The sequence below is a fragment of the Oncorhynchus tshawytscha genome, linkage group LG26, assembly GCF_018296145.1.
Source record: "Oncorhynchus tshawytscha isolate Ot180627B linkage group LG26, Otsh_v2.0, whole genome shotgun sequence".
NCBI lineage: Eukaryota > Metazoa > Chordata > Actinopteri > Salmoniformes > Salmonidae > Oncorhynchus > Oncorhynchus tshawytscha.
Window position 1 is genome coordinate 19,342,232 of NC_056454.1, and position 26,790 is coordinate 19,369,021.

The following is a 26,790-nucleotide window of genomic DNA, read 5'->3' on the forward strand; positions in this document are numbered from 1 at the left end:
TAGGCAGGAAACACATTGTGTACGCTTTCACTTTTATTGAAGAAGGAAGATATGAACCGGTAGCCTTGTTTTTAAGGCGCCTAAGAAAATGTACAACAAAGTTGAACCATTTATTTAATCAGAATACAAAAATACACATCTCAGTGACTTCCATATTGTAATAAATAGTTAACCATGCATTCTAACCATAAAAAGGCACAGCAAACAGTCACTTATTAGTCATAAAAATGACCAACTACTTTTACCAAAATCATCCAGATAGTAACACGGGTCACAACTGTAACATTATATTCCAAAGATGAAAACACAGTTACACATCATCATATTGTTTAACCTTAGGCAATAAATATGCAAATATTGTATATCTATGTATATGTATTCTTAAAACTGTGCCATTGTAAACATAATGTAAACAAATGAAACTCTCGTCTCTTCCACCATGTTATAGACCATCATCCTAAAATATCCTCACATAGGGTTTGGTTGGTTTATGAAAACCAGGCAGTTTGCAGCATTATATATACACAACACTGGAAAACATGGAGTAGGTTGAAGTTGCCCTTGGATGCTGATCTAAGGTCAGTTTTGCGTTTTCCCCTTCTAATGGTTATGGTAAGGATTGGGGGAGGTGAGCTGATCTTAGATCTGTGCGTACGGGAAACCTCTCCCCAGGTTGGAGAACTCAAGCGCTCTCTGTCTCTAAGCCTGGAGTGGGGTCTAACACAGTCATGCAAAACCAGGCAGAGACCCTTCAGACAGACACACATAGCCTGTGAACTAAAGCTTTGAGTTTGACCTGCAGTGAGAAAACGCACATTTGAGCTGAAAACACAGACATAAACTACCTAGATTGCACTTGAATTCTGACTACTGAAAATGTGGTTTTAATATGAATACAGAACTATGTATTGGAATGTTAAACCACTCTGAGAACAAGAGCTAGGCCTACTTCAAATTAATCCATATTCAATATGTCTGTGATACCAGCCCATAAAAAAGCCACTTAAAGACAACAAGACATGACTGTGGCACAAACAAAGAACTGATCGTCATCTGACTGTCACACAATGACTGACATACACTTAATGATCAAGAATTGTGGGTTGGGTACTTAGGATTTCATAAAAGATTGAAAGTTCAGAATATGTTTAATTCATATCTTTGGTTAGGAACCTAGCTAGCTTGGGCTATGAACTTGAATTATTATTATTTTTTTTTTTTACAACAATCATACTTGCAATAAAGCACATTTATTTTGTCTAGACTATTTTTTACTAAGGTAGGACTAGAAAAAAAAGTTTGCGTTTCAGGACATTTAAAGGCCTCATGATTTGGGTTTCATGTTATTCAAAAAATACTTGACTGTGAGGATAGTCTATATGCTTCTTGATAATGTCAATTCTCTTAAGGAGTCACTGAAAGAGAGGTTGGTGGGAAACTATGAATTTCAAGTTGTGATATGTGGCACCCTCTAAGAATATTGTAGGGAATGCTTTATTTTACAGTACTACATTTACACTGCACAATTATGGAGTATTAGATACAAGCTACTTTCTGGCGTCAACTTCAAATAAATTAACACAATTGGTAACCAACTGGTACCAAAAAGATTCATTTCTTTCTCAATGAATCCCAAAGAAGCCTAAATGTAATTTCCATGTGATCATGAAACGATCATTTCCTATTTCCATTTGATAGTAGATATTGGGGTACTGGAGGACTGTACAATAAAGCGAGCCAAGATCCTGACATGAACAGTTTTGTTCCAGGTAAAAAATGATCATAATAATAATCATTGGACCAATTTGATATTACAAGTTGGCCGATCAATGATAAACATACAGTTGTTGCTAACTATTTAACTGATGTAAATGAACATACAAGGGATGGTGTAGAAACACATAGAACAACAGTCAGGTCTGCCCGTTCAACAGTCTATGATTCCCTGCTTTGAGAATCATCCTGGAAGCACAGAGGAACGAGACTAAAAACCAGTGAGATGTTGGAAGAATTTTTGAATTGAAATGAACTAGTTAAAAAAACGCTCTTTCATTTAAAAGCCCGTCCGTGTATACAAAAACCCTTTCGGTTTTCCCCACAGCGAAACAACTCGTCAGAGAAACTGTATGAAAACCACTACAGTATTGCACCTCCATTCAAATACAACAGCATTAAAACACATACAGGAGAGATTAGTCTACTTAACAAAAACAATCATCTACAATTGGTGTTTATGGCGCAAATGAATCAACAATTATCGTCAAAACGTGTTAGCTGTTGCCACTTCATGTCATGTCAGCAATCTATAAAAGGCATTGGACTAGAATAGCTACTAACAGTGTATGCATACACTGGTTTAGATTGCATATATACAATGCATACTTAGCATCACATACAAATATACCCTGTAATGCAACCAATCTAACAAAATAAGTGTCCTATTAACATTACATATCACACTGAGCAATTTAGAAAGGCTGCACATTTGCAAAACTCCTTTGCTCCTCAGCTGCTCTACTTAAATCAATGTATAACTCCTATCCCCACTACCATAGTGTTACTCTGTGAAATGTTTAAATGCTAAAGATTGAAGTGAAGTGTATCTACTGATATGATGATGTATCTTTGCAAACACCCAAAATGGAAAAGTGCCTATTAAGTATTCCATAAAAATATGAAATTGTTGGCTTACAACCAGCAAATTCACTCCCTCTATAAGTAACTGATATTTATCTCAAACACATTATAACAATATTTTCACTACTTTCAAAGTTAACATTTAAGCTCGGAAGTGTCTTGGACATTCACTTTGGTACTGATTTTCACATCAACAGAAAACGTGTCAAATGACAAAACATAACTCCTAATATGTAATCTGATAACTTGTCTTAAATTCTGATGTTTTCTTACCAATAAAGCACATTTACAATAAAATGACTAAAATATGGCACACGACATGAGTCTTTGACACAGAATCATCATGCAAAAACAAATAAATAGAAGTCATCAACACTTTTTTTCTATTCAAACCAAAATGATGCTTTCAGTAGTAACAAATGGCATGATAATACTAAAGTCATATAAAACAAAAACAAAAACTTGTTCAAGTGTTATCTTTGTACACCAAAAAAATCTAAACACTATTCATGCAATTCCAAATAGATATCCAAAGTCAAGCTAGCATAGCATGCAACATATGTCTCACTGTTTTCAGAGACCTCGCTTCACTCTCTTTAGGTTGTGATGTTGCATCTCTCCTTCTCCCAGGGCACATCTGTAATCACACCCTATTCCCTACATAGTGCACCACTCAAAAGTAGAGCTCCGCATAGGGAATAGGGTGCCATTTGGGACGTAGGCCATCTCCTCTGGTGTAAACAGTGAAAGCAGGATATTGTGACTGTCGTGTTGCATCTGTAGCCATCTACTGTTAAGCAAAGGGCCAGTAAGCCAATCACAAAGCCATACGGTACTGTATTGAACTGGACACACTCACACCCCGCTGGTAGGACACACTCATGGAAGTCACCTTGTTGCTACTTGGATTGGGCCTTCTCTACGATGCCAGGCGACCAATCAAACTTTTCTAATGATGATAAATTGCATACCTGATTGTGCCATGAATGGTAATATGATTTTAGAAAAATGGCTTTTTGTGAAGATCTATGACTTCCTTCTTTGCACTGTCAACAGCTTTCAAGTTCCATCTTCCATTTTGGCACCAATCACAGCCTCACTAAAACATTTCTGTTCTAAAGCTTCTCTGAAACAGCCTTCCCAAATGCATCCAAAGGATCAAATCCATCCATTCATCCCAAGATACCAGGCATTCAGCTCTTCCTGTGGAGCTCCAAAATTCTTCCTCTGTGGTGGAGGGGCACTTCCTCTCCAACTACTTCTGGGTTAGAGGTCAATCATGGCGGTCTTAGCCAGATCCTTAGTTCCCTGAAGAATTCTCTTCATATGACCCACTTTCGATATCCCCAGATCCTGTGGAGAGACGATGACATCTTAAGAACATTGATTCTACTATTTAAAAACTAAATATTTATAGAACTCAGTGTATATCACTATATAGGACCTCTTAAAGCTAGAATCCAGAGTTCAAACAAAAACAAGGCAGTTGGTAAAAAGCTACGGGATGGGTCTGGAGAAATGTAACCACTCTCAAATTCATAGACAGGGCTATGGATGCATAGACTGACCATCCATTATATAAAAATGATAGTTTTAACCATGTTTTGAGGCTGTACAATGTTTGTTTATATTTAGTTGTTTACAAACATTGGAGTAAAACAATCTTATATGTTGGGTTCTGATGGGGTATGACAGTTAAATTAAGTCCACAATGGATTTATGAGTTATACACTTCAGGAATCAACAAGTATATATGATTAATATATAAGTCCAAAAAATGGATTTAGCAACTAAGGAATCTAGCTTTAAAGGCAGCCAGTAATACGCGGTTTCACTTCATGTGTGCTGAATATGTCTCATAGTGCCAGATGTTACAAAGCAACAGGTCATGTACTGTAAAAAAATAGATCTTCTGGTCAATGACAAAACAGACAGTGTGAACAGATGTGTTGTGCTGTACCTACCTTTCAATAACCATTGCAAATATTCAAACGTGGAGCACGCTACTGAACAGCTTGTAGCTGCCACTGTTTGTATTTATGATCCTTTGGCCATTTTCTGTGTGATAGTTTGATAATACCAATTAAAGCCAAATGTCATGCTTTCGGCACTCAAAATGTCTTATAATAGGGATTATAAACTGGGTGGTTCGAGCCCTGAATGCTGATTGGCTGAATAACACGGGTATGACAAAACATACATTTTTTACTGTTCTAATTACATTAGTAACCAGTTTATAATAGCAACAAGACACCTCGGGGGTTTGTGGTATATGGACAATATACCACGGCTAAGGGCTGTGTCCAGGCACTCCGCGTTGCGTCGTGCTTAAGAACAGCCCTTAGCCCTGGTATATTGGCCATATACATCACACCCCTTCAGGCTGTATTGCTTAATTATAATATGTTTAATACTTACATGCTGCGAAGCATTATAACCCACTGGGCACAGACGTCGTTTCAACATCTAGTTTTGATTTACAATTGGTTGGGTAGTCAAACAAGGTGGAAAAAAAGACGCCATGTTTAAGTACATTTTAAGTAACATTTTCGTAATAAATTGGGTGGAGAAAAAAACAACGAAATTCCAGTATGTTGATGACTTTTCGTAAATCCAATCAGTTTTCCACATTGATTCAACGTCATCACATATTTTTGGGTTTGTTGAGATGACGTGGAAACAACGTTGATTCAACCAGTTTTTGCCCAGTGGGAAGAGCCTTTTACATGCGTATGACAAGTCTTACAATGCATTATAACTGCATCATAATGCATTTTACCTGTATGTGTTAAAGGCTCAGTGCAGTCAAAAATGTGATTTAACTGTGTTTTATATATATTTCCACACTAAGGGGTTGGAATATTACTGTGAAATTGTGACAATTATGATAATGCCCTTTTAGTGTAAGAGCTGTTTGAAAAGGCCACCTGAAATTTCAGCCTGTTTTGGTGGGAGGGAGTTATGGCCTTCCATGGTGACATCACCATGCGGTAAATGAGTTTATAGACCAATACAAAAATAGTTCCAAACCTCTCTGCCAATAACAGCTAGTTTTCAGTTATCCCCTCACCACTCCCAGACAGTCCTAGCAAAATTCTTGTTTTGAGAAATGTCCCATTACTAAGAAGTTATTTTGTTTTATTAAAAACAATTACAGTAAGGTACTTAATTGTTACCCAGAAATGATTTCACGTTGATATAAAAACAGCTGCATGGGACCTTTAAGTAAAATGTTACCATGTTTCTAAATATGATCAATTATAATTATGTAATAGTGTTTAGGAGAAAAAAAATCCAATTCTGTTTTTTTTCATTGGGTAATGATGGTATTTCCATAGCAACATGGATGGGACAGATTTGGAATGGGGACACACACACACACACACATACACAGAGAGAAAGAAACACTGGCACAGTCCAAGGTATGGTAGGCCTGTTGCTCATATGGAGGTGTGCATGTGTGTATCTATTACTAATGTCAGAAAGTCATCCTACTCGCTTTGCCCTCATTCAATCCCCCCTGTATATTCCATAGGGTCACTGGTACATGAAATTCTGATAGACTTTTTAGTCTATTCAAAAAACATTTAATGTGTGTTTAAATGACACTCCATCATCTCCATTGGATGTTCTGGTCATAAACAAGGTGTCTAAATTGTTCTCGCTGAGGTATTTTCTCAGAGTGGAGTCAACATTGGACATCTTTCTCCTATAACTCCAAGTATCTGTCACCCATGTTAAGCATCACGCCAAAAAAAGCATGTTCACTCACACGCCCCTGGGTCGGCTTCCCTGGGAGTCGTTGTGCCTCTGTCCGTGAATACTATGTCGCTCATACTTAAAACAGCTTTTAGTCTCGTCTATGGTGGCACCCCAACCCTCCTTTACCCTTCCACACCCCCCAGCCCTCCCTCCCCTCCCCCATTCCCCCAGCCCTGTCCCATTCCCAATTCGCACACAGTACCATTGGAGACTGGGGGGTTAGTGAGTTGCAGCCAGTCTCCTGCGGTAGGTAAGCAACACTCTCACACACAGAGGAAGCCAAGCAGAGCAGTGCAGCACAGAGTAGCAAACAGGGAGACAACTAACGGCCAACAGAATCAGAGAGAAAGAGATGGAGAGAAACGGAGAGGAAGAGAGAAAGAGAGTTGATCTGGGGATAGATGAGGTAAAGGGTGTGTGTGTGTGTGTGTGTGTGTGTGTGTGTGTGTGTGTGTGTGTGTGTGTGTGTGTGTATGCATTAGCGTGTGTGTATGTATTAGCATTTGTGTGTGCATTATGTTTGAGTGTGTGTGTGTGTGTCTCGGTGTGTGTGTCTCAGTGTGTGTTATGTTTGAGTGTGTGTGTGTGTGTGTACCTTCAGGTCCCTCCTCTCCAGGTGCAGCAGTTCCGAGCCTCGGATGTCGTGGCGTGTGAAGGTGTCTCTGTACTCTCCCAGACTGAGTTGCTCCAGCCAGACGCCCACTTCCTCTGTGCCCCATCTCTCCACTACACACACATGTAGAGCAAGAAGGGGCTCGCTCAGTGTGAGACCCTCGCTCGCGTGCACACACACACACAAATTGGGAAGCACACCCACATCCACACACACCCTTGTATACACAGACATACACACACTCAGAGAAATAAAATCCCAATAGAGGGATAGGAAAACAGGGAGAGGAGGAGAGGTAGAGAAGGAAAGGAAGGGAGGGAGAGGAAATGCGGCAGCGGATGGCGGGAAAGAGGAGGGGTTAACAGAGATGTCAGAGGTTGGTTGGTCGGAAAAACAGGGCTGTGGCCAATGGCCTTCCAGAGAGGCTGAGGGCATGCAGGTTATCCACCAATCAGAACACAGACGTACAGGAAGTAGGAGGGAGAGGGAGGTGGAAGCCTGTGCAACCTACAGGAATGCCCCACCCAATCAACACCTTGCCCTGCCTCACTGTAGGCAGGACTAACACACTCCCAACATATCAGACATGGTCCTAAAGCAGAGGACCAGCCATCCCCTGGCATTCTATTTGTATCCATTCCACTCTTTGTCTGGCATCATATCTCATTTCACCCCAAAACAATGAGACGAGAGTTTATGAGACGAGAAACCCTACAGTAGAAATGGCTTGTTTTCATGTTCAATTGCCAGTAATATTCATAAACAAATGCAGTCAATGTTCAGTTGTATCAGTCGTCATGAAGGCAATAAGGTGTTCTTATACAGAAAATGTCTTTCTCTGGGCAACCCCAGGGTTTTTGTCCCTGCGTCCACCACCCTCACCCTGTCGTTGGCCTTGGTTTGTGCCTGCTGTACATGCGTAGACAGGTGGATGAGACCATGAACAGAGAAAAGAGGGGTGCTCTTGGATGGCTGGGTCAGACTGAGGACCCGGGGAGACAGAGATCACAGAGACAATCCCTGACACCACACTGGGTGGTTATAATGCATTTCAACCACTATATGTAGGCCATAGAGACGGTAAAGACCTTAGTTCTAAACCTATGTAGTTACTTACGTATTGTGATATTTACACATTATATACACACTCTTGTTGTGTGTGTGTTTGTGTGTGTGTGCGTGTACAAAGCCTGTGGAGAGAGACGCAGAAGAACAACACATACCTGACTGAGGGCTGGTCTTCTTGGTAGCTTTCTCTTTCTTGAACTTTGGCACAATTCTAAACATGCTGCTACGACTGTTCCTCTTGCCATACTCTAATGAGGGGTCCTGAGAGGGACACAGGTGCAGGATTAGAAGTGTGTGTGCGTGTGCGTGTGTGTGTGTGTGTGTGTGTGTGTATGGTGTGTGTGTGTTCTCACCTCATCTTCATTGGGCTGCAGTATATGGTATAACCAGGGGATATCCACGAGTTTGCCTAGCTCCATCTCCACACTCTGCAGAGCACTGGATAAAGACTCTTCATCTGATGGTTCCAGTTGCTGCGGATGGACACACACACACACACACACACTCAGGTTAGGATTTAGGAAGGCTAAACTGATCCTAGACCCTGCACATCTTCTTAGATTGTAACTCACCAGTGATACCCGTCCCACCAGAAGGGATTCAGTCTCGTTGTGTAAAGCCTTCACATTGCTGGCTACTTCTATAGCTGTGTTCCTGGCCATACTCTGGCGACAAGGCAATACAAACAAGCCTGATATTAGACAACTAAAATCCCACACACACACACTCCTCCCATCACACAGACAACCTGTTGATGATGTCCCTAACCTCTGGGAACTTGGGGTGCGTCTTGTTGATGGCATGTGACGAGGCGTTGACGGCGTGAGCAAGTTCCTGCTCTAGAAGCCCATTGGTCTTAGCTGCCTCACAGATCCTGTGATTGGAGAGGGGAGTCAGAGGGCAGAGTTCTGACTGCTGATTGACAGAGGGTTTTTACAGGTACAGTATTCAATATAAAGGACAGATAACAGTGTAGAATGGAGCGAAATGAGGTGGTCGCGTATGTGTGTGTACCTGGTGATGAGCTCGTCCGCAGCACGGGCAACCAGCTGTACGAGGGCTACCTCCTCCTCAGTGGCCAGGTCCACAGACTGCTGGGAGTAGAGGTGAGGCCGCAAGGGCAGTTTGTCATACTTCAGCTTGTCCTCCCACGACTTCAGAGTGTTCTCAAACGCCTGCACACGGACAGGAAGGGGACACACAGGGAGAACAGGAGTTCACATCCACAGACAGAGCCTCTTGGGCATACCCTTCTCTTTCTTCCTCTTAGCATCTCTTTCTCTCTCTCCCTCCCTCTCTATATTATCGCCCATTGACTGCATGTCCTCTTGTTCTCACACTCTGGGACTCCATCCCTACTTCGCTCACCCTGTCTCTGGTCAACATCTGGGCTCGGTTCTTGTGTTGGATCTTGATGACACCAGGAGGTTGTACCCAGGCCTCTCCGTCCACTTGGATAGGAACACCCTCATCTCCCAGGATCGTGATCTTCACTGAGCGACACTGACGGTGGAGGAAAGAGTCATAATGGCGAAAAACCACAGTATGATACAAGTAGTGTGTGCGCGTTCGCACGGGTGTGTTACCTGTGCTATGCGGTGGTGTTGTAGTTTGATGACTCTGGACACAGCCATCTGCATACTGCCGAACACTGCTACCACCTCCAGGATTTTATCATCGAACGACGGGGCACAGAAGATCTAAACACACACACAACACACACACAACACACACACACAATAATAGAGGCAGGGGTTAAAACACAACGAACACATTTACAGTACATTGCTTTAAAGCATTTTGATGATGCTCACTGTGTGGGGTGTGATTTTTCTTGTGGTACATCAGCCTCATCATCCTTATCACAATCACCATCACCACCATCGTCATCATCACCATCACCCTCCATTGAAAAAATATTTTTTTCCTGACAATTCCTTCACCTCCAAATCATCTAGTGAAAACGAGGGGTTAGAATTTAGATTGAAAGACTCTGGAGTTAAAGGTCTCTCTGACTTGATATTGATTTCTCTGTCCACATTGTCCATGATAAGGTCAAGGTAGTGAGGAATTAGACATCATTCTGCTGCACAATTTCTCTGCTCCGATACACTCGGAAATGCCACTTTAATGCAGATCTGTACTATTCAGCCGGCTGCACGTCAAAGGCTCAAAGAGAGAGAAGAGAGAGAGAGAGGTTGTGAGCTATTGTATTGTAGTTCAGACTAATTCCACTAGGTGGAGCCCTACTCACAATAACACATTGGTATGTTTTCATTGTGGCCAAAACAGTCAGGTCTGTAGATGGTTTATAGTTTGAACACAGGCTAAGAAATAAGTATGTGTGTGCGTGTGAATTTACTGTAAGTGTGTATGTGTGTGTTTACAGACAAGAGAGTCAACTTTCAGGATGACGTGTGTGTTGGATCAGTTCCACTGAATGTTCTCTCCCAGCTGCTTCCTCTGCCCCAGCACAGCCATTACATAACAACACCACGTCACAGACAGAGGTAACCTCACTGGACTAGGGGCCACACCAGGGAGGTGTGCGTGTGTGTGTGTGTGTGTGTGTGTGTGTGTGTGTGCGTCTGCGCGTGTGTAGCAAACCGACACTCCAATCCGTCAGCAGCCCTTGTACTATCTGAGTCTTAAACAAACAAGTCGATAGGCGGCCAACTCTCTCACCAGGGGTCATACTCAGGCCCTGACACTGGGAGCGAGAGGAGAGGGTTTAAACACATCTAAAAACGTCACAGCTCCAGTAATAAAACACACGTTACTGAACAACAATAACCCAGAAGTGTTATCATTCTCTTCTCCAACAAGACTGAGTCAGCAGCCACTAAGTGACAACCAAGACAACAAGAGTCCTTGGGATCTGGAAAGGTGTTGTACACATAGAGTGACAAAGGCAGTATTATCAGTATGGTCGTAAGAATTGAGGTGCCACTTAGTGGCGTAAACAGGTCATCCCGTGCAAATACCAGAAGCCTGATTCTCATTTAGCCTCCTGTACATCATCCTCAGGAAGCCGAGTAGTACAAGACGAGACAAGCCGAGTAGTACACACACACACACACACACACAGAGAGAGAACAGTACTCACGTCATCCTCCTTGGTGCCTCCCCAGAAGTTGGTTCCTCCGGCGTAGCTGGGGATGTTCAGCACCGCGATGCCCTGAAGGCTGGGCAGGGGGATGTACTGACCGTCACACTGGAACACACAAGAGTTAGTTAGGTTCTATTTCAACACGGAGAAGCTGCAGACTGGCCAGGGGTATGTACAGTGCATTCAGAAACTATTCAGACCCTTTGACGTTTTCCACATTTTGTTAAGTTAAAGCCTTATTCTAAAATTGATTTAATTGTTTTTTTCCCTCATCAATCTACACACAATACCCCATAATGACGAAGCAAAAAAACAGTTGTTTTTTTGTGCAAATTTATACAAATAAAAAAACTGAAATATCACACTTACATAAGTATTCAGACCATTTACTCAGTACTTTGTTGAAACACCTATGGCAGAGATTACAGGCTCGAGTCTTGGGTATGACGCTACAAGCTTAGCACACCAGTATTTGGGGAGTTTCTCACATTCTTCTATACGGATCCTCTCAAGGTCTGTCAGGATAGATGGGGAGCGTCGCTGCACAGCTATTTTCTGGTCTCTCCAGAGATGTTAGATCGGGTTCAAGTCCGGGCTCTGGCTGGGTCACTAAAGGACATTCAGAGACTTGTCCCGCAGCCACTTCTGCATTATCTTGGCTGTGTGCTTAGGGTCATTGTCCTGTTGGAAGGTGAACCTTCGCCCCCGTCTGAGGTCCTGAGCGTTCTGGAGCAGGTCTTTATCAAGGATCGCTGTACTTTTCTATGTTCATCTTTCACTCAATCCTGACTGGTCTCCCAGTCGCTGCCGCTGAAAAACATCCCCACAGCATGATGCTGCCACCACCATGCTTCACCGTAGGGATGGTGTCAGGTTTCCTCCAGACGTGACGCTTGGCATTCAGGCCAAAGAGTTTAATTTTGGTTTCATCAGACCATCTTTTCTCATGGTCTGAGTCCTTTAGGTGTCTTTTGGCAAACACCAAGAGGGCTGTCATGTGCCTTTTACTGTAGAGTGGCTTCCATCTGGCCACTCTACCATAAAGGCCTGATTGGTAGAGTGCTGCAGAGAATGTTCTACTTCTAGAAGGTTCTCCCATCTCCACAGAGGAACTCAGGAGAACTGTCAGCATGACCATTGGGTTCTTGTGCACCTCCCTGACCAAGGCCCTTCTGACTCGATTGCTCAGTTTGGCCTGGCGGCCAGCTCTAGGGAGAGTCTTGGTGGTTCCAAACTTCTTCCATTTAAGAATGATGGATTCCACTGTGTTCTTGGGGACCTTCACTGCTGCAGACATTTTTTGGTACACTGCCCCAGATCTGTGCCTCGACAGAATCCTGTCTCGGAGCTCTATGGACAATTCCTTCGACCTCATAACTTGGTTTTTGCTCTTACATGCACTGTCAACTGTGGGACCTTATATAGACAGGTGTGGGCCTTTCCAAATCCTGTCCAATCAATTTAATATACCACAGGTCGACTCTAATCAAGTTGTAGAAACATCTCAAGGATGATAAATGGAAACAGGATGCTCCCGAGCTCAATTTCTAGTCTCATAGCAAAGGGTCTGAATACTTGTGTAAATAAGATATCTGTATTTTATTTTTAATACATTTGCTCAAAATTTGAAAAACCTGCTTTCTCATTCTTGTAATGGGGTATTGTGTGCAGATTGATGATTTTGTATCCATTTTAGAATAAGGCTGTACCGTAACAAAACGTAGAACAAGTGAAGGGGTGTGAATATTTTCCAAATGCAATGGACTGGTTATCATTCCCTGTGGTACACCCTATGTGGCCGCCATTCTATCGACCACTAAACATTGATTTGAATGGGAAAGACCCTTCTAGTAATTCTAATTCTATGGTAATTCTAATTCTCTCACCTCCAGTTGAACCTTCTGTTCTAGGTTCTTGTAGGTTCTCTGGAGGAGCTCCTTGGTGCCCAGAACACCATACCACACCCTGTTCTTAGTACGACTCCTAGACAGAGAGAAAGATTGAGAGAGAGAGAGAGAGAGAGAGAGAGAGAGAGAGAGACGGCGGGAGGATAGTCAGAGTGGGGAAGAGAAAGGAGTGTACACAAAATGTGGAAAAAGGGGGAGAGAATAGAGGCGAGAGAGGGATGAGAGGACAGTAGAGAGGGATGAAAGAGGAGAAAACCTAGAGCTCACCGGCACTTCTCTGGGTGTTCCTCCCTCTTGTTGTTGAACTCCAAGGTGATCTTAGCATCCAGCCCAACGCCAAAGTAATTGTTCATGACACACTTCTCACTAAAGCCCTCTCTGTGTGGGAGATATAGATACAGGGCAGTTCAGAAAACTAAAATTCAACTGAAAACTGAAAACATTAATGTTTTGATCTGGTCGCCAAAAAGGTCAAGTCGGGAACATTCTGAATATGGTAGCCTAAAGGTTAGACGTCAGAGGTCTGAGGGTCTTACAGCGAGTCCAGGAGGTAAGGGTTTATGAAGGGTTAAAGGGTAGAGGTCAGAGGATCTTACAGTGAGTCCAGGTCAGAGTCCATGAGGTCAGGTTTTATGAAGGGTTAAAGGGTAGAGGTCAGAGGATCTTACAGTGAGTCCAGGTCAGAGTCCAGGAAGGGCGTAGCACCAAATGGGTCGATGTTGGCCAGCAGCATCTTACTGATGATGGAGCTACCGGCTATAGAAGCTGCCAGACCAGCACGCAAACCTGTACAGAGAAACAGGGCTGTTCTTAAACAGTGCTGTGTGTGTGTGTGGGATGTGCACTTGTACCAAGGCAGATGTGTGCGTATCATTTCAGACAATAGATATGTGTGTATACGCATGAGCGCAAACCATGGCAGATGAAGTGTGTATGTGAAGTAGAGGTCTTCACAGGTCCAAAAAGTTGAGTTTCACACAGAACCCAAAAGGTTTCTTCAAAGGGTTCTCCCAAAGAGAACCTGTCTGGGTTGGCGCCCCCCCCTTGGGTTGTGCCGTGGCGGAGATCTTTGTGGGCTATACTCGGCCTTGTCTCAGGATGGTAAGTTGGTGGTTGAAGATATCCCTCTAGTGGTGTGGGGGCTGTGCTTTGGCAAAGTGGGTGGGGTTATATCCTTCCTGTTTGGCCCTGTCCGGGGGTGTCCTCGGATGGGGTCACAGTGTCTCCTGACCCCTCCTGTCTCAGCCTCCAGTATTTATGCTGCAGTAGTTTATGTGTCGGGGGGCTAGGGTCAGTTTGTTATATCTGGAGTACTTCTCCTGTCCTATTCAGTGTCCTGTGTGAATGTAAGTGTGCTTTCTCTAATTCTCTCTTTCTTTCTCTGTCTTGGATGACCTGAGCCCTAGGACCATGCCTAAGGACTACCTGACATGATGACTCCTTGCTGTCCCCAGTCCACCTGGCCGTGCTGCTGCTCCAGTTTCAACTGTTCTGCCTTATTATTATTTGACCATGCTGGTCATTTATGAACATTTGAACATCTTGGCCATGTTCTGTTATAATCTCCACCCGGCACAGCCAGAAGAGGACTGGCCACCCCACATAGCCTGGTTCCTCTCTAGGTTTCTTCCTAGGTTTTGGCCTTTCTAGGGAGTTTTTCCTAGCCACCGTGCTTCTACAACTGCATTGCTTGCTGTTTGGGGTTTTAGGCTGGGTTTCTGTACAGCACTTTGAGATATCAGCTGATGTACGAAGGGCTATATAAATACATTTGATTTGATTTGATTTGAAAGAACCCTTTAAGGTTCTAGATAGCACCTTTCTTTCTTAGAGTGTACCCAAATAAATAAATGTTTTAAATATAGAGACCCGTTTCGAACAGACCCAAGGAGAACCAGACCCGGCCCGAACGTTACAGCCTTATTCTAAAATGGATCAAATGTTTTTTCCCCCCCCATCAATCTACACACAATACGCCATAATGAAAAAGCAAAAACTGATTTTTAGAAATGTTTTCAAATATATTAAAAACAGAAATACCTTATTTACGTAAGTATTCAGACCGTTTGCTATGACACTCGAAATTGAGCTCAGGTTCATCCTGTTTCCATTTATCATCCATGAGCTCTTTCGACAACTTGATTGGAGTCCATCTGTGGTAAATTCAATTGATTGGACATGATTTGGAAAGGCACACACCTGTCTATATAAGCTTAAACAGTTGACAGTGCATGTCAGAGCAAAAACCAAGCCATGGAATTATCCGTAGAGCTCCGAGACAGGCTTGTGTCGAGACACAGATCTGGGGAAGGGTACCAAAACATTTCTGCAGCAGTGAAGGTCCCCAAGAACAGAGTGGCCTCCATCATTCTTAAATGGAAGAAGTTTGGAACCACCAAGATTCTTCCTAGAGCTGGGCATCCGGCCAGGGAGAAGGGAGGTCAGGGAGGTGAGCAAGAACCCAATGTTTACTCTGACAGAGCTCCGGAGTTCCTCTGTGGAGATGGGAGAATCTTCCAGAAGGACAACCATCTCTGCAGCACTCCACCAATCAGGCCTTTATGGTAGAGTGGCCAGACAGAAGCCACTCCTCAGTAAAATGCACATGACAGCCAGCTGGGAGTTTGCCAAAAGACACCTAAATGACTCTCAGACCATGAGAAACAAGATTCTCTGGTCTGATGGTCTAATCCTTGCCGTTCTACAATTACAAATAAGTCAATAACTCTCTTCAAACTAAGTAGCTGTTGGCTCTTGCCATTTTAGTCCATCCTTATAATTGAACATTTAAATCGATTATATATCTCCTACATTGCTTCCCACACACTGAGTCTTTTTGACTGTGGAGCCACTTTGACAATGACTTGTGATTGGCCGACAACAACAAGTTCCACGCCCCTCAAGAGCAGAAGCATAAATGATAGCCTACAATTTGTTCTCTCTTCATACTGCAGCAGTCTCTGCAGGTCCTTACGGGCAAATCAGTTATAATTACACATACCCAAGACCCGTGACGATCATATCAGATCCGACCAGGACACGTGAGAATTTAGAATTCTGTTAGAATCTGGACCCGCTCGGGTCCCTAGTTAGATGCCACGTAATTGTGTTTGGGTGGACCCGTGAAGACCTCTAATGGGAAGTGTGTACGCGCATGTATGTGCACGGCGCACATGAGTGCATATACCGTAGGATGTACCAGGGCAGATGATGCGTGTGTTGAGTACAGGCAGGTTCTCCTTGCTGGTGGTGAAGGGCGTGATGGAGAACGAGCCACAGGATTGGCTGCTGCGACTTACATGCCTCTCAGGAGGAGAACATGGACTCTTAGCCACTAGAAAGAGAGAGAGAGATACACCAGAAAGAGACCAGAGAGAGACGGAAGGAGAAAGAGACCAGGGAGAAAGACCGAGACATACCAGAAATGTGAGTACTGAGACATTCACTGTCTGCTACTACTGTATGTACTAAAGATCTAGAGAGAGTAGATAGAACAAAGGGATGACGCAGGAGAATATAGTGACATCCCCATTGATCTGAAGCAATAAGCAGATTACTTAAATAAAAAAAATAAAAAGGAAGTGCCTCTGTCCCACAGACAATGACACATCCTCCAGGACACACACACACACTAAAGGACACACTCTGTGTAAATACCACTATTATCCAATAGTGAGGAATACAGAGAATGGTTTCCCATCTATGCTTATTACAAAAACAACATCCTATATTTAGAGCAGGAAACATCATGTGTGTGGGCTTGTCAGACAGAGTCTGTGTTCTCTGTGGCCACTAAGCTGGTGGTGTTTAGATCCTGTGTGATTTCTTGTATGATACAACTTACTCTATCTGTATTCAAATGGACCCTTAGCCCCTACTCCCTATCCACTCCTCTAGATCTAAAGAGGACTGGGTGGATGGGGGAGAGAGAGAGAGACTCACATGGCACGGCTTCCAGTTCCTTGGTGTCCTCGTCCTTCTCACTGTCCCTGTTGTCCTCCTCTCCTTCCTTCCTGAACTCCAACGGGGACGGCAGCTCCAGCTCCTCTGTGTGGGCATTCTGCTCATCCACCACTAGAGGGAGAGGGGGCAGTGCCAGAGGGTAAGAGAGGAGGGGGAGAGGACGATGAGAGAGGGAGTGACAGGGAGGGAATTGGACACTACAACTTTGTATTGCGCGACACAGTGATTGCCGATACTTTTTATGGGTTTACAATCTGGATTCCACTGTATTCTCTCTGAAACATGCATGAAAGACTTGAGACATGCATGAAAGACTAGGTTCTATTATATTGTATGTCTGATCCGTTCTGTTATACTCTATACCTACTTACCTCTCTCGGCCTGTTCAATGATATGTTATGTTCTATATCTACGTACCTCTCTCGGCCTGTTCAATGATCTGTTATGTTCTATATCTACGTACCTCTCTCGGCCTGTTCAATGATCTGTTATGTTCTATATCTATGTACCTCTCTCGGCCTGTTCAATGATCTGTTATGTTCTATATCTACGTACCTCTCTCGGCCTGTTCAATGATCTGTTATGTTCTATATCTACGTACCTCTCTCGGCCTGTTCAATGATCTGTTATGTTCTATATCTATGTACCTCTCTCGGCCTGTTCAATGATCTGTTATGTTCTATATCTACGTACCTCTCTCGGCCTGTTCAATGATCTGTTATGTTCTATATCTACGTACCTCTCTCGGCCTGTTCAATGATCTGTTATGTTCTATATCTACGTACCTCTCGGCCTGTTCAATGATCTGTTATGTTCTATATCTACGTACCTCTCTGCCTGTTCAATGATCTGTTATGTTCTATATCTACGTACCTCTCTCGGCCTGTTCAATGATCTGTTATGTTCTATATCTACGTACCTCTCTCGGCCTGTTCAATGATCTGTTATATTCTCAATGATCTGTTATGTTCTATATCTGTACCTCTCTCGGCCTGTTCAATGATCTGTTATATTCTATATCTACGTACCTCTCTCGGCCTGTTCAATGATCTGTTATATTCTATATCTACGTACCTCTCTCGGCCTGTTCAATGATCTGTTATGTTCTATATCTACGTACCTCTCTCGGCCTGTTCAATGATCTGTTCTATATCTACGTACCTCTCTCGGCCTGTTCAATGATCTGTTATGTTCTATATCTACGTACCTCTCTCGGCCTGTTCAATGATCTGTTATGTTCTATATCTACCTCTCTCGGCCTGTTCAATGATCTGTTATGTTCTATATCTACGTACCTCTCTCGGCCTGTTCAATGATCTGTTATGTTCTATATCTACGTACCTCTCTCGGCCTGTTCAATGATCTGTTATGTTCTATATCTACGTACCTCTCTCGGCCTGTTCAATGATCTGTTATGTTCTATATCTACGTACCTCTCTCGGCCTGTTCAATGATCTGTTATGTTCTATATCTACGTACCTCTCTCAGCCTGTTCAATGATCTGTCGTACAGCCTTCTTCAGGCTGTTGGCTCGTAACATCAGCTGTTCTTTAGCTCTGAACAGCTTGTGTGGCGAACCTCTTCCTTTCTCTCCTCCCTTTTCGCTCTCCTCCGCTTCCAGTTTCTCCTTCAGCTCGGTCAACGACTCCTCGCTCACCTCCTCCTCCTCGTCTTCCTCCTCTTCCTCCTCTTCAACGATTGGTGGCGTGGAAAGGGGAAGAGGTGGTGGGAGTGACTGGGCTTCTGTGTTGAGGGTCTGGAGGAGTGAATCTAGCTTTTCATTCAGGATGGCACACTGTTGGGAAAAGGAGAGTTAGTGTTGTGTGTGTGTGTGTGTGTGTGTGTGTGTGTGTGTGTGTGTGTTTGTGTGTGTGTGTGTGTGTGTGTGTGTGTGTGTGTGTGTGTGTGTGTGTGTGTGTGTGTGTGTGTGTGTGTATGTGTGTGTGTGTGTGTGTGTGTGTGTGTGTGTGTGTGTGTGTGTGTGTGTGTGTGTGTGTGTGTGTGTGTGTATGTGTGTGTGTGTGTGTGTGTGTGTGTGTGTGTGTGTGTTTGTATGTGTGGGGGGGTACTTACTTTGAGAGACATGGTGTCACACTCCTCTGTATTCTCAATACTTTTCTCGTAAGATTTCCCCACTTTGGCAACAAAGTCCTTTACTGTCTCACACAGGATCCTGGAAGGACAGTGAGAGAGTAGACAGTGTAGAGCGAGAGTAGAGAGAGAGTATTGAGAGAGTAGAGAGAGAGTAGAGAGATAGTAGAGAGAGTAGGGAGAGAGTGTGTAGAGATAGAGTGTAGAGAGAGAGTAGAAAGAGAGTAGAGGGAGTAGAGAAAGAGAGAGTGTAGAGAGAGGAGAGAGAGGAGAGAGAGTGTATAGAGTGTAGAGAGAGTAGAGAGAGAGTAGAGAGAGAGAGTAGAGAGAGAGTAGAGAGAGAGAGTAGAGAGAGTAGAGAGTCGAAAGAGAGAGTAGAGAGAGTCGAAAGAGACGAAAGAAAGAGAGTAGAGAGAGAGACAGAGAGTGAGTAGAGAGAGAGACAGAGAGAGAGTAGAGAGAGAGCGAGACAGAGAAAGAGAAGCGGGGGGTGAAAGGAGAGCGTGAGTTCACATTAAATGAAATTGTCAGCAGCCATTTAGCAGTAAGCAGTGTTGAGATGAGACACTCACTTAGCGGAGGAGATGACCACAGAGTGTTGGTCAGAGTTGAGGATCTTGGTGAGATGGGCAGTTACCGAGTCTTCATATGCTGAGATCTGGAACTGGGGACACAGAGAGAGGAGAAAGGCAGAATTAGCAAAAAACTAAGCAAGGCCAGGGGGATACCGTTAGATTATAAAACACCTCCAAATCTTAATGTGTCAGATGTTGTGTACCTGGCCGTCGTCAGTGTCGTCTGGCGTGACGGGCCCGCTGTGTTTGGAGGGGAGCTTTATCTCGTAGGTCATGATGCTCCAGCGGTCCAACATCTTGGTGCTGGCCCGCTCCAGTTTCTCCAGAATCTGGGGAAGCTGCGTGTCATCATCACACGATGGGCCCCAGCCCAGCACCCGCGCCAGGTCGTTTCCCGTGCCCAAGGGCAGCACTCCCAGCTGGCACTGGAGACAGAAAGAGAGGGGGGGAGAGAGTGAGAGAAGAAGTGTGTGTGGGGGAGACAGGGGGACGGGGACGGGGGTTCTTACCTGTTTGTGGAGGTTGAGTTTGTCTATCTCAGAGAGGACCCAGCCGACACTCCCATCCCCTCCACACACCAGGATCCGGAAGTTATCAAACTTCTGAAAGAGACGCAGCCTGGAGAGCACACAGAGGAATGGTACTTGTGTCAGAGTCATTGAACAGTGTAGCTTCTGTCCCTGTTCTTCCCTGATCAGGGCACCAGACACCCTGTCTCTGTCCCCAGTATCTATGTTGCATGTGCCGGGGTACTAGGGTCAGTCTGTCTTATCTGGTGTACTGTGTGATCTTAGGCTCCCTCTAATTCCCCTCTCTCTCTCTCTCTGTCTCCAGAAGGACCTTGGCCAGGTTCCATAAAACATCTTATTGGTAATTTCCCTCTTTTCTTTCCCTTAAAATGATTTATGTTTTGACTGGTACTGTACATACATACATACATACATACATACATACATACATACATACATACATACATACATGCATACATGCATACATGCATACATACATGCATGCATACATGCATACATACATACATACATACATACATACATACATACATACATACATACATACATACATACATACATACATACATACATACATACATACATAGAAATAAATATACATACATATACACATACGCATACATACATACATATAAATACACATACAGTACCAGTCAAACGTTTGGACACCGACTCATTCAATGGTTTTTCTTTATTATTACTATGTTCTACATTGTAGAATAATACTGAAAACACCAAAACTATGAAATAACACATATGGAAACATGTAGTAACCAAAAAAAGTGTTCAACAAATCTAAATATATTTTATATTTGATATTCTTTAAAGTAGCCACCCTTTGCCTTGACAGCTTTGCACACGCTTGGAATTCTCTCAACCAGCTTCATGATCAACCGTTCACCTACTCTGCGTCTCACAAAGACACAGTGGTTGGAACCAAGAATCTCACATTTGGACTCCTCAGACCAAAGGACAGATTTCCACTTGCTTGTGTTTCTTGGCAAAGGCAAGTCTCTTCTTCTTATTGGTGTCCTTTAGTAGTGCTTTCTTAGCAGCAATTCAACCATGAGGGCCTGATTCACACAGTCTCCTTTGTACAGTTGATGTTGAGATGTGTCTGTTACTTGAACTCTGTGAAGCATTTATTTGGTGCTGCCATCTGAGGTGCAGTTAACTCTAATTAACCTATCCTATGCCGCAGAGGTAACTTCCTTTCCTGTGGCGGTCCTCATGAGAGGCAGTTTCATCAATAGTGTTTGATGGTTTTTGCGAATGCACTTGAAGAAACTTTCAAAGTTCTTGAAATTTTCCAGGATTGACTGACATTCATGTCTTAAAGTAATGATGGACTGTCATTTCCCTTTGCTTATTTGAGCTGTTCTTGCCATAATATGGACTTGGACTTTTAACAAATGGGGCTATCTTCTGTATCCCATCCCTACCTTGTCAAAACACAACTAATTGACTCAAAAGCATTAAGGAAAGAAATTCTACAAATTAACTTTTAACAAGGCACACCTGTTCATTGAAATGCATTCCAGGTGACTACCTCATGAATCTGGTTGAGAGAATGCCAAGCGTGTGCAAAGCTGTCATCAAGGCAAAGGGTGTCTACTTTAAAGAATATCAAATATAAACATATTTAGATTTGTTTAACACTGTTTTGGTTACTACATGATACCAAATGTGTTATTTCACAGTGTTGATGTCCTCACCATTATTCTACAATGTAGTAAATAGTCAAAAATAAAGACAAACCTTTGAATGTGTAGGTGTGTCCAAAAGTTGACTGGTACTGTATACACATCTTTCTAAAAGTATGTGTTCCTTTGTTATTTTACAATACCCCTACCACCCCTCCCCTAATTAGAGTAAACACATGAACAACAACCCGAGGGCTTCTACTTCCAGCTTATACATACTATATACATTTTACGGACACAGCATATTTTACATTAGTATCTTGTTGTTATTAGTCCCACCTTTCAGCTCCATTCAACTCGTTCCATCTCTCTTAACACCATCCCTATTGGATGTCTATTTGCCATATATTTTTTCAACTGTGCTGCGATGTTTCACAAATGTTTCTACAGGTTGTAAATTTAAGACAAATAGTTTTCAAATCACCCAGTATTTGCTATCTGCAGAGTTAGCTCCAGGTAAGTGTTGCAATTCTTCAGCCATTCCTGGACGTGTGACTAAAAACAAGCTACATATGGACAGTACCAAAATTAATGATCTAATAACTCAACGCAAAATCTGCAGAGCTGTGAAGGTTGTACCCCCCCCCCCCGTATATACAATTGAAGTCGGAAGTTTACATACACCTTAGCCAAATACATTTAAACTCAGTTTTTCACAATTCCTGACATTGAATCGTGGTAAATATTCCCTGTCTTAGGTCAGTTAGGATCTCCACTTTATTTTAAGAATGTGAAATGTCAGGATAATAGTAGAGAGAATTATTTATTTCAGCTTTTATTTCTTTCATCACATTCCCAGTGGGTCAGAAGTTTGCATACACTCAATTAGTACATGATAGCATTGCCTTTAAATTGTTTAACTTGGGTCAAACGTTTTGGGTAGCCTTCCACAAGCTTCCCACAATAAGTTGGGTAAATTTTGGCCCATTCCTCCTGACAGAGCAGGAGTAACTGAGTCAGGTTTGTAGGCCTCCTTGCTCGCACACGCTTTTTCAGTTCTGCCCACAAATGTTCTATAGGATTGAGGTAAGGGCTTTGTGATGGCCACTCCAATACCTTGACTTTGTTATCCTTAAGCCATTTTGCCACAACTTTGGAAGTGTGCTTGGGGTCATTGTGCATTTGGAAGACCCATTTGCGACCAAGCTTTAACTTCCTGACTGATGTCTTGAGATGTTGCTTCAATATATCCACCTAATTTTCCTCCCTCATGATCCCATCTATTTTGTGAAGTGCACCAGTCACTCCTGCAGCAAAGCACCCCAAAGACATGATGCTGCCACCCCCATGCTTCACGGTTGGGATGGTGTTCTCCGGCTTGCAAGCCTCCCCCATTTCCCTCCAAACATAACGATGGTCATTATGGCCAAAGAGTTCTATTTTTGTTTCATCAGACCAGATTACATTTCTCCAAAAAGTACTCCATGTGCAGTTGCCAACCATAGTCTGGCTTATTTATGGCGGTTTTGGAGCAGTGGCTTCAGGTTATGTCAATATAGGACTCGTTATATAGGACTCATTTTACTGTGGATATAGGTACTTTTGTACCTGTTTCCTCCAGCATCTTCACAAGATCCTTTGCTGTTGTTCTGGGATCTGGGAGTTGAGTATCTGGAGCATCAACATTTGTGGGTTCGATTACAGGCTCAAAATTGCCAGAAACTCATCAGTCTATGCTTGTTCTGAGAAATGAAGGCTATTCCATGCGAGAAATTGCCAAGAAACTGAAGATCTCGTACGACGCTGTGTACTACTCCCTTCACAGAACAGCGCAAAATGGCCCTAACCAGGATAGAAAGAGGTGTGGGAGGCCCTGGTGCACAACTGAGCAAGAGGACAAGTACATTAGAGTGTCTAGTTTGAGAAACAGACGCCTCACAAGTCCTCAACTGGCAACTTCAATAAATAGTACCAGCAAAACACCAGTCTCAACGTCAACAGTGAAGAGGCGACTCCAGGATGTTGGTGTTTTGCTGGTACTAAACAATGTAAGGAGCACAATCCATGGCTACAAAGCTAGCTGGCTAGCTAGCTACCTTCTCTGTAAGTTTGCTTGACGTACTAAAAAGTAATAGAAACAAGTTGAGAAAAAAGTAACAAAAAGTAATGTGTTCTATTCTCTTCTGAATCATTTTGTATCTCCTGCCTTGAATTTAGAAGTTCTTTCTGACGATCTCCCAAAATAAATTAGATTTCTTTGACAAGACGTTCAGTCAGTGAATCAGGCCGGAACAAAATTACAAATCATTTATCGACTGCAAATTGACCGCCAGAAGAAGAAGCCCAAACTGATATAATATTTGACTAAAACAGAAGCATTTCAAAACTTGCTTGCATTTGTAAACCATCAGAGTTGCCGCTCTCTTATGCCGAGCGGTTTCCACTTGCCAAGCCGACTCACCCTAGATGTGGTCCGCCATTGACCAGGTCAAACACCTGAGCAGGGTTAAGGAGCTGCTTGAAACGTCGGAGGAATTTAACCCCTTGGTTGTCTCCACTCTTGGAGTTGACGAAGACCAGCAGAGGACTGGCGCAGGACGGAGGACAGGTGGCCTTCCAGAAGCCTGAACACAAATACACAAAAAAAACTGTTATTACATTGAATGAAAAAGTGATTTATATTTAACTAAGCAAGTCAGTTATGAACAAATTCTTATTTTCAATGACAGCCTAGGAATGGTGGGTTAACTGCCTTGTTCAGGGGCAGAACGACAGATTTCAACCTTGTCAGCTTGGGGATTCAATCTTGCAACCTTCCGGATACGAGTCCAACGCTCTAACCACTCTGCCGCCCCATGAATGAACGTTTGAATGACTGAATGGATTGATGAATAGATAGATTAATGAATCTGTGCTCAAATATTAAGAGTACTAGCCAATTCTAGTAGTAAATAAAATGCAGACGTGATCTGATAAACGGTACGGAACTATTGTAGATGGTGATACACTGTAGATAGGACATCAGGAGCAATTACATGTATACTTGTTCATCTCTACCACATTTATCACGTTGTTTATCACTGTCAAATCCACTGGTTAATCCAAAGTGTATTAACAATATCCAGACTCTGAGCCGTGTCACAGTGACTAATAGAAGGGATGTGAGAAGACGAAGAGATGAAAAGAAAAGAGAGATTCTACTGTGCTGGATCACCCATTAACTACTGTATCATAACACCCACACACTGCAACATCATTGAGGCATCAAAGTGTGTGTGTGTGTGTGTGTGTGTGTGTGTGTGTGTGTATCACAGTACTGAGTCAGGCTGTGCAGTTGTGTGTGGCACGTGCGGTATTAGCCCACATTCTAAGCAGGAGACACACTGTGGACAACGAGCCTGTGCGTTTATAGGATTTATCATATGGCAGATTGATACGCCGCCTGTGTGTCAACATTACTCTGTGTGAAAAGGCTTTAGGTTTGAATGTTTGAATGTATGTATGTATGTATGTGTGTGTGTGTGTGTGTGTGTGTGTGTGTGTGTGTGTGTGTGTGTGTGTGTGTGTGTGTGTGTGTGTGTGTGTGTGTGTGTGTGTGTGTGTGTGTGTGTGTGTGTGTGCTTGCGCGGGGGCGGATGGTGACAGTCCCCAGGGGTGCTGCCATCCACACTCTCATTCTCTCTTCCTCCACTCTCTTTCTGTCATTCCTTTCTCCCTCTCTCTATCCCCCTCTCTTTGTCCTTTGCTCTCTCCATCCTCCACATCTCTTTGCTTCTCTTTTCTCTCTATCATTATTTTACCCTTCTCATTTTGCCTCTCTTCTCATTCCATCTTTCTATCCCTCTCTCTCTCTTTGCCACCTTCTCTCTCTCTCTCTCTCTCTCTCTAATCTTGGCAGCGGCGGAGCAGAGATGGGTGAGGAGAGGGGGAGGAAAGTCACAACGTTTCAGCACGTGCCACAGTCAGCTAGCAGCCAATTAGATTAGAGCCCTCTCAAGCCTGCACTGGGACGAGGGCAAATCCTGGCATGTGGAGGGGGGAGGGGTTAAATACATTGAAGAGGGAGAGGAAGATATTTGGAAGAACGAGAAGGAGAGGAAAAGAGGGAAAGACATGGTGAGAGAAGGGAGAGAGACATGGGGATATATGGGGAGACAGAGGGGGAGGGGCAGATATAGAGGGAGAGAGAGGGGCGGGAACAGAGAGAGAGGGAGATATAGGAGCGGGAACAGAGAGAGGGAGCTATAGGAGCGGGAACAGAGAGAGGGAGCTATAGAAGAGGGAACAGAGAGAGGGAGCTATAGAAGAGGGAACAGAGAGAGTGAGCTATAGGAGAGGGAACAGAGATAGAGGGAGATAGAGGGGCGGGAACAGAGATATAGGGGCGGGAACAGAGAGAGAGGGAGATGGAGGGGCGGGAACAGAGATAGTGGGAGATAGAGGGGGAGTAGAGGGGTAAGTAGAGATTTTTGTAGCTCAAACTCCTCTCATTTCTCATCCAATCATCTCTTTATTCTTTTGATCCTACTTTCTTCTTCCACACCTTTCCAAGTTAGTCAATATGATCACCCTCAGAACGACTCTGTGTTTGTGTGTGTGTGTGCACCTGCCTGAAATATCTATTTGATATACCCGTCAATACAATACCCACGCACAATTTCCTGACACGCACACGCACACACACACATACACACTGTTGGGAGCAACCAAGAGAGTGTATAAATTCCACATCAGAAGGTGATATTTAGTATTAGAGTGAAAACACTAATATTTACATTCCCCTTCCATAGTTTCCATCACATGATACAGCTTTATACAGCACCATAATCTGGGTTGTGTCCATTGGGAACCAAAGGGAAGAAAGGGGACTGAAACAGGAAGGGACTACCTGGACT

At 43.4% G+C, this 26,790-nt stretch overlaps 1 protein-coding gene across 5 annotated transcripts in view; it reads right to left on the reverse strand.

Annotated features, from left to right (window-relative positions):
• Positions 1–91: 91 nt before the first annotated feature.
• The window catches only part of LOC112225310 (diacylglycerol kinase eta-like), a 74,079-nt gene continuing 47,380 nt past the window's right edge, over positions 92–26,790 (reverse strand). For 2 of the 5 annotated variants that reach the window (XM_042306464.1, XM_042306462.1), the window contains 21 exons: positions 24,357–24,519; positions 20,235–20,343; positions 19,929–20,150; positions 19,723–19,814; positions 19,133–19,232; positions 18,539–18,854; positions 17,039–17,170; positions 16,284–16,430; positions 13,765–13,882; positions 13,364–13,474; positions 13,076–13,172; positions 11,187–11,294; positions 9,667–9,780; positions 9,449–9,583; positions 9,095–9,255; positions 8,849–8,954; positions 8,653–8,745; positions 8,434–8,553; positions 8,236–8,341; positions 6,995–7,125; positions 92–3,990 (listed from right to left, as the gene is read on the reverse strand). In XM_042306464.1, the coding sequence (XP_042162398.1) occupies positions 3,904–3,990; positions 6,995–7,125; positions 8,236–8,341; positions 8,434–8,553; positions 8,653–8,745; positions 8,849–8,954; positions 9,095–9,255; positions 9,449–9,583; positions 9,667–9,780; positions 11,187–11,294; positions 13,076–13,172; positions 13,364–13,474; positions 13,765–13,882; positions 16,284–16,430; positions 17,039–17,170; positions 18,539–18,854; positions 19,133–19,232; positions 19,723–19,814; positions 19,929–20,150; positions 20,235–20,343; positions 24,357–24,519 (2,768 nt within the window). In that variant the 3' untranslated portion in view covers positions 92–3,903. The remainder of the gene's footprint in view (positions 3,991–6,994; positions 7,126–8,235; positions 8,342–8,433; positions 8,554–8,652; positions 8,746–8,848; positions 8,955–9,094; positions 9,256–9,448; positions 9,584–9,666; positions 9,781–11,186; positions 11,295–13,075; positions 13,173–13,363; positions 13,475–13,764; positions 13,883–16,283; positions 16,431–17,038; positions 17,171–18,538; positions 18,855–19,132; positions 19,233–19,722; positions 19,815–19,928; positions 20,151–20,234; positions 20,344–24,356; positions 24,520–26,790) is intronic. The other 3 variants (XM_042306463.1, XM_042306467.1, XM_042306466.1) reach the window with 3 other exon arrangements.